A 14461-nucleotide genomic window follows, 5' to 3' on the forward strand; every position below is an offset into this window, starting at 1 on the left:
ATATAAAAATATCAAACTTGAAATTAGTATATTTGATTGAAATAATTATAAATTTAAGGTAAAACTTAAAATAAACATAAATATTCACATTATAATTAAAAAGAAATTAACTATTTAAAAATCATTAATTTTGAAATAATTAAGGTTATATACTATACAATCGTATGTATGTAAAAACATATAGAATTTCAACTTAGTATAGTAGAGTGAAATAATTTACAAAGTTAAGTTAAAACTCAAAATAATTTTTTCACAACTAAACTTACTCGAAAATGTAAAGAGATTTTTAGAAAAGTTAATAGCATTTGCAATTTTCATGTAAAAACAAATTACTTCGAGAAATTAAAAAGTCTCATTATAAAATGTAAATAATTCTAATTAAAATTCTAAGTAAATTAATATTATTTGACTTCAAAAATTTTAATTATATGATTGATTTGTTTTTATTTTAAAGATGTGAGCTCTAGCAATCAAAGTGATTTTTAAAATTTTAATGTTAAAAACTTGAAATTTTTTTAGAAACTAGAAATCTTAGTATTTACCTCAATTTTAATTAAAATAAACTATTAATTGGATTATATTAATTTATTTAAAAAATATATAAATGTGGTCTTCTAAGTATTTTAATAAAGTTAGTTCAATAAGTATTTAATATATTTTTTTTGCTCATTGTAAGCTTGAAAGTTATCAAGAAATAAATTTTACACAATCATAAACTAATTAAAATTTGATAATCAAATTAAATGATAGAGTACACTAAAATCTATCACAAATAACAATTTCATGCAAAGCGTGGGTGGATTGACTAGTTAAAATTTACTTTCAAAAAATTAAGATGAAAAAATATATGTTTTTGTTTTGCTAACCCGGGGTATCCGGGCTTCGCCCGACTAATCCTCGAGACTCTGTGAACTCCCGGCGGTGCACGGAACGGGTAATTACGCCAAAGGCACTCCGGTAGCTCCGAGGGGCTTCAAACCCGGGATCGGGTGGATACTTAAACTCCTCCTCATCACTAGGCTAAACTCTTTGAAGTTGACAAAAATATATGTTCCTTGTGTGTATTATGCTTCTCGATCAGCGTGGGTTACAAATCCATATAAAAGGAGGATAAATACGATCAAACACGCTAATTGCATTGTAATTCCTTTGCCTTGTACTCTTTCAATAATTAGGCAGGCCATTCGGAATTCTTTTTCATGAAGTAAACATCATCTTATACAGATCCTAAAGTAATTATGCCATAAGATTATTATTCGATTTTTCTAGTCTCTAGCATAAAAATGAAAGAATATGAATAGTAACCTTTTCCAAACATTAATTCTCCAATTCATTAGCTGAGCCAAAAAAAAAAGGTTCGAATTCATTAGAATATGTAGACTTTGGCCTGGTTTTTCAGGAAAAATACACACTTATAAACATATTCTATTGATGTAAAACACCGACGACTATGGCTTTTTTCGCTGGATATGGGTTTTCTATTTGATTTGTTAAGATTAGTATCGCTACTATTTCTAGAATCAACTTTCAAGACAGAGCAGAGCAGTACAAATAGAATAATTAATATCGCACCGACGAATACGACGTTATATTAGTTTCCTGTATAAATGCCACCAGCTGTAGAATTATACATTGTTCTTTTACAGGAAGAAAGAATCATTTGACGGTATAAGTACATAGTCTAATCTTAATATTATATAATTAAGTAATTAGATGGGATATCTTCACGAGGTTGGATTGACTCTTTAGACTATACTTTTTAAATTCGCCTACCGCATTCAAAGGTATAAATTTCTACATTTCTAAACCTTCTTTAGGGAGGATATGGGACCGCATTTCCAAGTTTTAATTAGCTAGCTAATAGTTTTGACTCATTCTTTTCCCCACATGGTTAGGTCGAGCTATCTCAATAGTCAAACCAAGATAGCGAATCATATAGTTATGTTAGAGTAAACTAATGAATCTATTTCTTCTGTTAAAAGGAAGACCCAAGAGTTTAGATAAAAAAAAGGTAGTCACCTGGTTAAAAATTAATTCCAAAGCCTCCTATTTTCAAGTAAAGACGTGTGTCACAGTTTTATCCTTTTTCTTTAAAATGTGTATCTATTATATATTATATATATATATATCTTAAAAGAGTCATTAAAGATAATTGGATGTACGATATTTATATGAGCTTTACTCCAAAAGGGGGTAAAACTCTACTAATCATAGAATTTCTCCATTTGCGAGACTTGAACCGAGACCTTATTTAACGGGAGTAGATGCAAAATCATTCGAATCAATCCATATTGATGGCAATGCAAAGTTTGGATTGGACCACAATTGTTTCTAACTAAAACAGTTAATCATAAATGATATGTAAAAAGAACTAATTCTCTATGATTTAGTGATTTTACATTGTAGATGGTTCCCTCATTTGTTCTAGGAAAAATTCTATAGTCCGCATATGAAAATCCTTCTTTGTCATACAACTTTTAGACTGTGTTTTCAACAGAAAATCTTGATAAATTGAATTTCCAATAATTGAGAAAAATCCATAAGTATAATTATAAATTTCTAGTATTTGGATTTTTCAACCACCCCTTCCCTTATTAACTCTCTTATCTGTGCATAATACCCTAACCTGTGGGCGTCGCAATTCAATTATAACTAGGTGAAAGGCCCGCACAAAATGAACGGGCTAGGACTATTGCCTTAATCAATCAAAATAACAGTAATCTTTATGAAAAAAAAAAGTCGACTGTATCAATAGCGTAGGACTTGTTTCATAGTAATCTCTATCAATATGATATTTGTTTATCCTCATGGTTCGAAGTTATATTCATAGTTCTACTTACGATAGTTGATGAAGAACTTCATTCTCAAGTTTCAATCTTTTTTTTTCATAGAAAACAAAGCTATAAATAGACACATTTTCTAAACATGAATCTCTATTAAACCTTAAATAATCAATTCACCCAATATAAATGCATGTCTTTTCAGCTTGCCATAGTAAAGTGACGGTACATTATTGCACCACATGTCACCTTCTTATTGGAGATGAACTGAAAAGTCACTCAAGTAGAGATCTATTTCATCCTATGTGGCATACTTTGATGATTCATCTCAGCTTTATAATTTTATATAGTTGTTTTTTTGTAATATGTTTATGGAAGAATTAACTTGGAAGAAGAAGAAAAAATTAAGGGTAAAAGAATTAAAAATTGAAATATGGAAAGATAAGCATTAATAGTGTGATAGATTGTGCAATTATGAGGTTGAGAGGAGCGGGTAAATAAGGAGAGGTCGATGCATGTGAGGAAAGAGAGAATGGAGAATAATATTAAGCTTACATGACACGTGTACCTTTATTTTTTGTTGTTTTCTTCCTTTGCATTTTCCAAATATGTTTTTTTTTAAATTTTGGGAAACGAGGGGTTTACGACATATGAAAGGGAGGGAGAGTACTTAAATAAACCGTTAAAATATGAGGAAAGTAGCAAATGCAATAATGAAAAGCATGTATATATGGAGGCATGTAGGAGACTACTCTTTAATGAGCCATCTATAACAATAATTTGTAAAAGGAACATATCAAAATAATAGTATAAAACTAATAGATAACAATTGATGATACAACATAAAAAAATAAATTATATAATGATATATAACAGATCAATAGGATAAGTAAAAACTAATTTATGAGTTTATAGGAAGAAAGATGACTTATAAGGGAAAACTCCTTGCCAGTAATCAATTTTTTTTCTTTTCCTTTTTTTTTTTGCCAAAATACGTGTTTAAGGCTTATATGGATTGTTGAAAAAGGGGGAGTTTATTCGGCTGTTTGAGAGGAGACGTGGTCAAGAGAACAATGGTTATTGTGAGTGAACTTTATTTAATTTTCTTTGAAAATTATTTAATTACCTTTGCTATATATACGCGTTTTCTTGAAAGTTAATAAGGGTTTTCAAAAAACGGGAAAATGTTATATTGGTAATTCACTTAGTACTTTTATTATAGACTAGATGTTTGAAAAAATTTTGATATATTTTATTAGATTATTAAAGTTAAATTATAAATTTTATCTTTATTTATCTGTTTACTAAATCACACTCTACTCCATTTAACTTTTACTTTTTTATTAATTCAACAATGTAATTATTACATTTTTATCTTTTTCTTCAATTTAATAATAAATTTTCTCATATATTTTTTTAATCATTATTATAATTAATTTTTTAATATTAAATTATCCAAACTATTCATTACTTTTCATCAATTCAACAGCGTAATCATTATTTTTTTATCTTCTTATTCAATTTAATAATAAATTATTTCACATATTTTTTCTTAACTATGATTACAATTAATAAATTTCTCAAACTATTTTTGCTTTTATCCCGTGAAATTAAGTATAATTATATTTTACTCCGTTATCAAACGACACGTACGTATCTATATGCAATGAATAGGTTTTTGTTTCGAGCGCTCCAAACAAAAACCAATTTTAAAAATGACAAAGCAAAACCAGGTGGCCTCGCCACCATAGACTGTCACATCGTGTGAGTAATTCTTTTGTCATTCCCTCTAAAATTCTTGTGTTTATGTTTTACCAATACACCCGTACCCACCCGAAAAATGTTCTTTTTTTCGGTTATAATTTTTTTCTTCGGTTATATAACAAGTTCTTTTTATCATCATGTTATTGTTATTATCACGTACATTCAAATAAGAATTTATTATGCAATATTTTATTCACATGTAACTAAAGCAATTTTTAAATAGTCACATTCTTCTTTTATCAAAAAAAAAATGTTACGTTCTTCTTATCACAATACATCCATTTTTACTGTTACAAAATTTAAGCTTTTGACAATTAGTCGCCAAGTTATTAGGGCAACAATTTGACAAAAGCCGTGAAAAAAAAAACTTTTGACACAACAAATATTTTGTGACAGAAATCGACCATATTCCTATAAAAGTTTATATACCAATAGCTCGATATTCTTGTAGGGAAAGGGCCTTCGGGAGGGTGCTGCTGCTACTGCCAATGGTTAATCCAGCTGCTTTAACTAGAGGAGACCAGCACCGGCCACCAAAGGCGTTTGCCATAGACAAAAAATGTGAAAGTTTGCCAAGGCCGTTGGAGGCTGTAACCACTAAAGAAAATCTTGTTAGCACAGGAATGGCTGCGGGGGAGTCACCTTCTCCATCGACCATAGATAAAGTTTTTCGGACAAATTCATTTATGAAATTCAATCAAATACACGAAAAGAAATTAATTTTCTGTAAAACTAATTTCCATATATGAATTGGTATCTTTTCTATAGAAATCATATACCGAAACGGCCGGAAACAAAGTTAGACTTATGTCTCCAATCCAATCATTGGTTAAGTTCAAAATATTCCAGAAGTTTGCCCAATAACAATCCTTGATCCCTATACTTTCAACCGCGTTTGGCACAATAATTTGGTAATGCTCGAGTCCAATATTGCCCAAATTGCAGCCGGGGGCCATGAGTTGGCTATGGGTATGATTAAAATGGCAAATTTGAAAAATTCTTCAGTTTCCAATCAAATCATAACAAATGAGAGATAAGTGTTAATACTTGAATTATCGTCATAACTATTCTTAGTCATACTATTTTATTAGGATTTTATCACCAAAATATTGTGAGGAATAAAGTTTTAAAATCTTTTCAAAAAATGTAGCCTGAGTCTCTTTATTTGCTGTTCTAGTCAATCCAGGAAATTAGAGCCAATTGTCATGGGTCATTCATTCGTTTATTTAGAAGGTTCTAATGGAGTGAATTATGGTGAATTTCAAAAGGCCATATTTTTTTATTAAACATGAGATATTTTTAGTTTATCAATCGAATATTCTATTATACGTCGGACTTAATACACGAGATACTTTAAATAGATTGTGAATTCCTAAATGCACGTAAATTCCACTATTGATAGAATAATTTGCCAGCTGAAACACACATTTCGTGGTTGTGGTCGAATTTTGTAAATGAGGGAAAGCCTAGAGCTCACAAAGATTAAGCTATGGAAAGAGACTTCCGAGGACGCATTGATCGTCATATTTTTCATGCAGTAATTAAGACAATGAATTGTGTAAAAATCTTGATTTGACTTATCTGTGAGTCTAAGGCCTCAAGGAGGGACTCCTTGAAATGCACAAAATGAATAATACATCTACATGTGCAATGAAGTTTCATGAAAGAAAAATACAAGCTGACGGCATAAAAAAATCTGTCGGTGAACAAACGGTCATTCACTAAGGAACAAAAATTAAGATAATCAATACTGATTTAGACAATTTTTTAGAACCTTGAGACTGCTCTTTGACCTCAGGACTACCGTGACTTTCCTAATTTTACCCAAAGAAAACACACTTAAATTCACACAGGTACGGATTTCAACTTCTTCATCTAAGAAAAATAGTGTATGTGTACGTATATAGATATGATTATTTAGCTGAGACATTTCGATTAATTGTACTAGGATAAATTTTCCATTAATTTGCAAGCTCAGAATGACTTGTATATATATTCTCCATGATCTGTCATAGGTGTGACTCAAACGGAATATCATAGTCTCCTATATTGGCTGCGGCTAGCCCCGGCGGTCAATTTTAAAAATTTGATTTGCACTTTCCTCAAATTTTGTACGGGGGGAAGTTGAGAAAACTGAGGGGATCACATCTCGATACTACGATTTATTCTGTAATGCCATTAATACGGTATACAATGAGACCTAATCTACCCCAGATAATGCCTAGGTTTTACATTAATTGCAGAAATATATTTAATGATTTATAAAATAAAAATGCTTCACAGCACAGCCCAACCCACGAGTTGGCCTTAAATTACCACGTGGTTTTAGATTTCCTCCATACACATGCAGTTGGCATTTTTCGATTACGTAAAGTTTAATTATTATAACTGCCTACGATCGGTAGAAATTAATTTTCTTCGCTTCATAATTAAATCGGTTAATCTCGTACCCTTTTACTTCATCTTTCTTCCTTTTCCTATCCATTCTTCTAATTTTTTATGACATCAAAGAAGTATATTTCTCATTCACTAGACGGAATATATCGTGATCTCACGGAAAAAAATATTTATCCGAAAAAAATACTAACCAAAATAAATAACACGGGCATGACGAAGGTACCTCAACACAAGATTTTAAGGCTTTGGGACCAACAGACTTTATTTCTATTAAATTTGACCTGGTTGGCCCTTTCTTTTACCTTATATACAATCTCAATCCTGAAACTAGTTGGGAAGCGGAGTTTTCTAATTTCTGAAGGGTGCTTGATTCATCTCACAATTTTTAGCTCAAAGTATTAAAATCACTAATGTGTTCCCTATAGAAACCTCTCTGCTTATACCGATGTCCATATGTTACTAAATAATTAATTACTAAATTGTAGTACCTTCTACTGTTTCGCTTTATTCTATCCATTCAAATTAACATGGACTAGGTTCGATGTTATATCTGAAAAAACATAAACATCTAAACTCGGCTCTAAGCGCATGGGGCTCGTATTCCACGGTATTATTGCTTGTCTTGTGCAACATTAAAGCGCGCAAAAGCGGACCTTCTCCGATATACAAAAATGAGAGCAAGGATATACGCAGCAGCATAAGGGCATATTTTACATGTTTATCCAAAAGATTATGGTCATTTTGCTTTTCCACCCGTAAATATGCCATTGAAGACTCAATAGAAGAAGAGAGAGAAATTAAAGACAGAAAGTGGTCTCCAACCAACAGCCACCTTTCCCCTTGTCTCTCTTCTTTCTCTCTCTTTGGTCCCACCACTCTCTCTCTCTCTCTTTCTCTCTCATATTCCCTTCTCTCCCTGCCCTTTATATTCATGTCCTCCACTCTCCCCACCCTTAAGGGCTCAAAGCAAAGGGTGCAGTACCCCCAGCCATATCCATCCCATTCGGATCGGCAATGGCTTCCCCGCCCGACACGAGCAAGACGGCGTACAAGCTCGAGCGCTACAACAGCTACATCCGCCGTGTCAACAGCACGAAGCTCCTAAACGCCTCGTCGAAGCTCCTCTTCCGTGCCACCCTCCTCGTCGCCCTCGTCCTCGTCTTCTTCTTCACTCTCAACTACCCGCCCCTCTCCTCCTCCCCCGACGGCCGCCCTCCCCGCCACTCCTTCCTGTCCTACTCGGCCTTCTCCTCCCCCGCCGGGTCGGCCGCTGTGGGCGGCGCCGCTTGGGAGAAGCAAGTGAGGCACTCCTCCACGCCCCGCCGTCCGAATGGGTTCTCCATCCTCGTGACGGGGGCTGCCGGGTTCGTCGGGGCTCACTGCTCGCTCGCACTCAAGAAGCGCGGGGACGGAGTGCTCGGCCTCGACAACTTCAACAACTACTATGACCCGTCCCTCAAGCGCTCTCGGCAAGCTCTCCTCGCCAAGCACCAGGTAGTACTTTTTAACCTTCGTTATAATTTATTCATGCAATTAAGGGGTTCGTTAAAGAGCAAACACATATTTCGTATAAAATAATCAATCAATCAATCTATCAAAATCAATTCAACGAGGGGTAATTTTGTCTTTTGATTGATTACGGGTCGGGAATCCCCCCGCAATTAGACGTTAAAATGGTGAATGAAACATGGAAAGCACACACTTGTGAAGCTTCTCTCGATTTTACTAAATGGGAATTAGGGATAGGTGCTTAATTTATATATATATACAAAAAAAATAAAAATTAAAAAATCGGCGAAATGCCATACCGATGCGGCTCTTCATTGTATTCCCAAATTACCCATCTTCTTCTTGTTCTTTCGTTGATTGGATCCATTGCGACTGGCTCGTACTAGATCCTGGTCCCGGCTCCGATAACGTTTCTGAGATTTTAGGACCACAAAAATGGTGATTTTTTTTTTTATAAGGGGAAGGTCATAGCATAGGTAGTCCGATTTAGGATTGGAGTGAGACTGAAGACACAGAGATCTGCAAAAAGAAGAAGAAGGGCAGTTTGGGAATTTTACAGTTTCATGCTGAACTTTTTAACGGTTGATGACTAATTTATGCCGGAAATGTAAAGGTCGGGCATAATTGACACAACTTCAAAAGTATATGCATGTTTTCGCAATTATAGGGAAGATTCGCTTGCGCTTCTGCTCTTGTTAAATTCTGAGCGTGACCTACATACTTTATAAAATTCTTGTGAGGTGTGAACATGCACTAACTCGAAAACTCGGGATCAAATTCATTGTCGTTAGATCTTCATCATCGAGGGCGATCTGAATGACGGGCTGCTGCTTACCAAGCTCTTGGACGTCGTACCATTCACGCACGTGCTCCACCTAGCAGCACAGGCAGGGGTTAGGTATGCTATGCAGAACCCTCAGTCCTATGTCTCATCCAACATCGCTGGATTCGTGAACCTGCTTGAGGTAGCCAAGAAAGCCAACCCTCAGCCATCGATCGTATGGGCATCCTCGAGCTCCGTCTATGGCCTTAACACGGAGAACCCCTTCTCTGAGTCCCACTGCACCGACCAGCCGGCTAGCCTCTATGCTGCTACCAAGAAGGCAGGGGAGGAGATCGCCCACACGTATAACCACATTTACGGTCTTTCCCTAACCGGCCTGAGGTTCTTCACCGTTTATGGACCGTGGGGCCGTCCGGACATGGCCTACTTCTTCTTCACTAAGGACATTCTGCAGGGGAAGCAGATCGATGTGTACCAGACCCAGGATGAGAAGGAGGTGGCACGCGACTTCACCTACATCGACGACGTTGTAAAGGGCTGCTTGGGGGCTTTGGACACCGCGGAGAAGAGCACTGGAAGTGGCGGAAAGAAGCGAGGCCAGGCTCAGCTCCGAGTTTATAACCTGGGAAACACATCCCCGGTGCCGGTGGGGCGACTCGTCTCGATCCTGGAGGGCCTTCTCAACACGAAGGCTAAGAAGCACGTGATCAAGATGCCCAGGAATGGGGATGTGCCCTTCACGCACGCGAACGTCAGCCTGGCCTATCGCGACTTCGGATACAAGCCCACCACCGATCTCGCCACAGGATTGAGGAAGTTTGTCAAGTGGTACGTCAATTACTACGGTATCCAATCGAAGGTAAAGAAGGACATAGACTCCACCACGAGCAACAACGAGTCCAACTGATGAACAACCCCGAGCGCCGGATCACAGTCCTGCTTGAACGGGGTGAGCTTCATTAATTAATAATCCCCACAATCTCAACCACTCTGCATTCGATTCAACACGTGCTCGCCTCGTCCAGGCAGGTGCGACTCCGGTTCATCATCTCCAGCGTAACGGTGGATATGATCCAAGCGAAATTTAACCGTGGTAATTCGATATACTCGCCATAGTCCGGCCGGCGATGTGCCGGGTTATTTATTCCGTAGCATATATATTTGCTTAAAGATTTTGTTTCAAGAAATAGGAGGAGACAAAACGGACAAATGTACATGAACATTAAATTAAATTAAGAAGCACATCAAGTGTAGATCTGGTGGGAAGTGTAATAATGTCGGTGGAGGGTCTGCCCCAATCCAACAAAAAAGAGAAGGGGTCGAGCAGATCAGCCGTCTGATTCTATTGCAGTAAAAAAGAGAAGAACTTGTGTTGTTTTGATGAACAGTTCTTTGTCGACTGCAAGATTCTTCTACAGCTTTTTGTTTTTGTTTTCTCCAATTATTAATTATATATTTAATTCGTTTATACATTTATTATTGTTATTTTTAATTTTGGGATTTTGTGTTGTAAATTTGAAATTTGTCCGTTCGTGATGATTATTGCAAGTGGGGGCGAGTTGTTCTCTATCCATTTATAATTTAATATTTGCCATTTATCTCTGCCATCTTCCCCAATTGGCTTTGGGAGATGCATTCATCAATGAATTTGATGGGGGTAGGACCTGCAACATTGCCCCTCCACCCTCTGGTCAAAGTGTGGATAACTTGATAGGAACACAAACACTAAATTGGGCCTCTTGTTGATTATTATTCGATGGGTTTCCAATGCTTTCCCTCCATTAAACCTCATGATATTCTCAATGTTATCCTCTAAAATGGGCAATGGAACTGACCTAAAAGCGTGAATCTGAAGCCATCGAGATTATCAATCAGGCCAGCTCTTCTGCGATAAGAGCAAATGCTGACACAGTGTTATGGAATGCTACAACTTGGAAGTTTAGCACCTTCAAGCTATGGCAGGATCTCTGACCAAGGAAGGCAAAGGTCCCATGGCATATACTTCTGTGGTTCCAAGGCCATTTTCCCCGTGCTTCATTCATCTCTTGGCTAGCCATCCTTGATAGACTGGCTACAAAAGAAAGATTGTCAAACTGGGGTTGTCTCAATGGGTCTGATCTATGTAACTTTTGTAGTGCAGTTGTGGAGTCACGTGATCATCTCTTTTTCACCTGTGATTTCTCTAAGCAGATTTGAAACTTACTGTTATCGAAGTTATTCATCTCCAGGAATTGTGGTGACTAGAAGCATGAACTCCAACTTGCTGCTTCTTGGAAAGGGAAGTCTTTTAGTGTTATAATCCTCAAGTTAAGCTGGACTTGCTATATTTATAGAATTTGGAGGGAGAGGAATGTGCGAATCTTTGAGGGGAATGCACAAAAGCTTGAGGATATAGTCCAACAGATTTGTGCGGACTTGAAATGAAGGCTTATGACGATTCCCAACCTGCTACTGAAGCTTCCTCAGTGCCCTTATAGATTAGCTTTCCAATTTTGATATGTATATGGTTCTATAGTTTTTGTCCTTGTACTTATGTGGTAGGTTCTTTGCTCTAATGAGCTTTTCCTTAGATAAATGTAACGTGAACCTTGTGGGTTTTAATGCATCATCATTTATCCAAAAAAAAAATTTAGATTTCGTCGTTGCTAAGTCGAAATGGATTAGCCTTTAATCAGTATAGAAAATTATGTGAAAGTTAACTCTAATGGATAATTATTAATACTAGTCCTTAAATAGTTCAAAAAATGTCTTTGGAATAGGATCCGTGGTCGGTGCGCGATTGAGCTCCCACAGAACTAGCTCGATGAAAACCTAGTCCAAAACTAGTTCCCCAGAACTTGCCTGACTTCCAGAAACAATTCTCGATGCCTCGATGGTACCAACTCGAAGAGATCCCCGGCCCATCTCAAATAGCATCAACTGATGAGCATCGATTCGATGTTAGACCCCTAGCTTACAAGGCATTTTTGGGTACCCAAATGATATCATAATGTGGCGAGCCACATCCCGTTTAAAAGCCACATGAGTTCGCTTCTATTAGATATCTTATGGGTCCTACCCCATTTCGCTTGTTACCAGTTTGGGCAAACATTTTACATTTTCAATAGCTTGAATTTCTCAAACCAAAGGCCGATATCATTCACTTAACATTGAAAAGCGCTCAAGATTTTGGGCCCAGTGTTTATCACTTAAATCTCATTGGATCTATTTTCTTAAGCCCACTAAGGGATCCAAAGGAAATCGGCCGAAATTGACTTTCCTTAACTCACATACCCAATCTTCACGTACACAAGAGATGGAGAGGGAAGATCTGGGAGGACGGCAGCCATGGAGCGAAGGAAGAGAGTCCGTTATAGAAATTTTGTCGCAATCGAATCACGAACGACCTCTTGATCATGGATTTGACAGAAACTATACACAGTGCAATACGAGTTCGCGATATGCCTCAGTTCTCTGTATTGTTTTTGCAGATAGATGAGTTCAGTACGAAATCCACCGAACGAGAAGTCATGAGTCTTCGGTAAAAAGTTTCGGCAAAGATCACACACTATGAATAACCTGTCGATGAAAACTACATTTATCGCTACGAATTTATCATGAACTTATTATGCTATGTTTGTCGTTTTTCGCATATAGAGATATCAAATCATCAAATCCACCATTTCTGATTGCACAGGCAGAATTCGGGAGCCCACCATAAAAATAGTCATGATTGGACCAAGAAAGACCTGTCAATCGTGGGCTTCATTGAAACTAGTGTCATCAGAACAGGACCGGATATCGAATCGGCCGAGGCATGGGTTCATAGGTTTATAGGTTCAACCAGAGGTTTGATAGGTCGGACAGTTTGTTTATTTTTAAAATAAATAAATATATATTATTTTAAGAAAATAATATAAAATACAAAAAATGGTAATATGTATTAGATAATAATTAATATGTGTCCAAAAAAATATTAAAAAAATTGTTTGCATCTGATTGTAAATGACTCGTAGAAAAGAAATGATAGTCATTTGACAGTGCCCAATTAATCAAGAGTTGAAAATTTTCCAATGTCAAAAGAAATCGCTTAAAGAGATAGAATGGATTGGAAACAACATACAACACATGAGTTACAACTCATAAGACCACAACAACCTCAGCACACAAGTGTCTGTTTAACCTTCACACAACTCATACGTAAATTAACAACGAAAAAAATATAAAGATAAGCCACAGTTCACCATCATAAGTTGATAAATCAAACCAAACAAGGACTAACTAATTAGTCAATATCATTACCAATTTCATGCACTCCAATCTCCACCATAATTTTCACAAATATTGTCTTCAGCTGCAACATTATGTGGTGCTTCAAGAGCTTCAAACAATGGATTATCTTGGACTCGGTCATTGACATTCCCTCCATCAATATTATCTTCAGTCCCATCATCCATATCAAGATCTTCAAAATTCAAATCCAATGAATCTGTACGAGGAATATAACTACTAAAAATGAAATGACAATATACAACCTATCATGAAAATAGTCGAAATGAAATAAGAATATTTAGTACCATCATTTCCATTTTCTTGAATGCACATTTGCAAATCCCGTCTAAATGTTCGCAATTCTTCATTTGATAGGGCCGGTGGCTCATCCTCTAGTACCCATGTAGAATAAGAAGCAAACTTCTTGAAGTCAATTTGGTCATAATTTCTACCCTTGAAGTAGTTCCTGCAAAACAAACATTTCTTGTATGTTGCAAGTTGCAACGGATCATCAAAACAAAGTAAATATCTAAATATGAGACAAAATTTCTAGTAAAGTAAGAAAGAAAAAATGGAGAGAAGCAATTGTATGTACCTAGTTTCACCGACCCAGCAAGATTCAAAGGGCGATAATCTACTCTAACCCAGGTGGAGTTTCAGCTACACGTGATTGCCTAGGGCAGGGATCGGAGAAAAGGGGCAAGACAGGAGATGAGAATCTAGGGTTTCAGAACATGAGAGCTCGTAATGTTCGTACAAGGCCTCCCCGAAGAGAAAGGAACCGCTTTTTCCACTTACCATATGATTGAAGAACAACGGGAGAGAATCGAGAGATCGAGGCCACTAGTGACTGAGCAAATTGAAGTCACTGAACTGAGAAGAAGAGTGAAGATTCTGCTTGTAACCCGGTCACTGAGCTCGAAGATGAAAAGGAGCTCGAAGATGAAGATTGACAACAATCACAAGCTGCTCTGGA

At 36.5% G+C, this 14461-nt stretch overlaps 1 protein-coding gene across 1 annotated transcript; it reads left to right on the forward strand.

The window, feature by feature from the left end:
• The first annotated feature begins 7879 nt into the window (after window positions 1–7879).
• LOC116213831 (UDP-glucuronate 4-epimerase 6) lies at window positions 7880–10706 on the forward strand. Its single transcript, XM_031548913.1, has 2 exons — window positions 7880–8435; window positions 9242–10706. Exons 1-2 carry the CDS (start codon window positions 7956–7958, stop codon window positions 10139–10141), a joined length of 1380 nt encoding a protein of 459 aa, XP_031404773.1. The 5' UTR covers window positions 7880–7955; the 3' UTR covers window positions 10142–10706.
• Window positions 10707–14461: the final 3755 nt, after the last annotated feature.

Source organism: Punica granatum, chromosome 7, assembly GCF_007655135.1.
Source record: "Punica granatum isolate Tunisia-2019 chromosome 7, ASM765513v2, whole genome shotgun sequence".
NCBI classification, from domain to species: domain Eukaryota; kingdom Viridiplantae; phylum Streptophyta; class Magnoliopsida; order Myrtales; family Lythraceae; genus Punica; species Punica granatum.

Coding starts and splice junctions, on each gene's coding strand:
- LOC116213831 (XM_031548913.1), top strand. CDS start 7,956: ATGGCTTCCCCGCCCGACACGAGCAAGACGGCGTACAAGCTCGAGCGC. Junction 8,436..9,241: donor CTCTCCTCGCCAAGCACCAG/GTAGTACTTTTT, acceptor CATTGTCGTTAG/ATCTTCATCATCGAGGGCGA.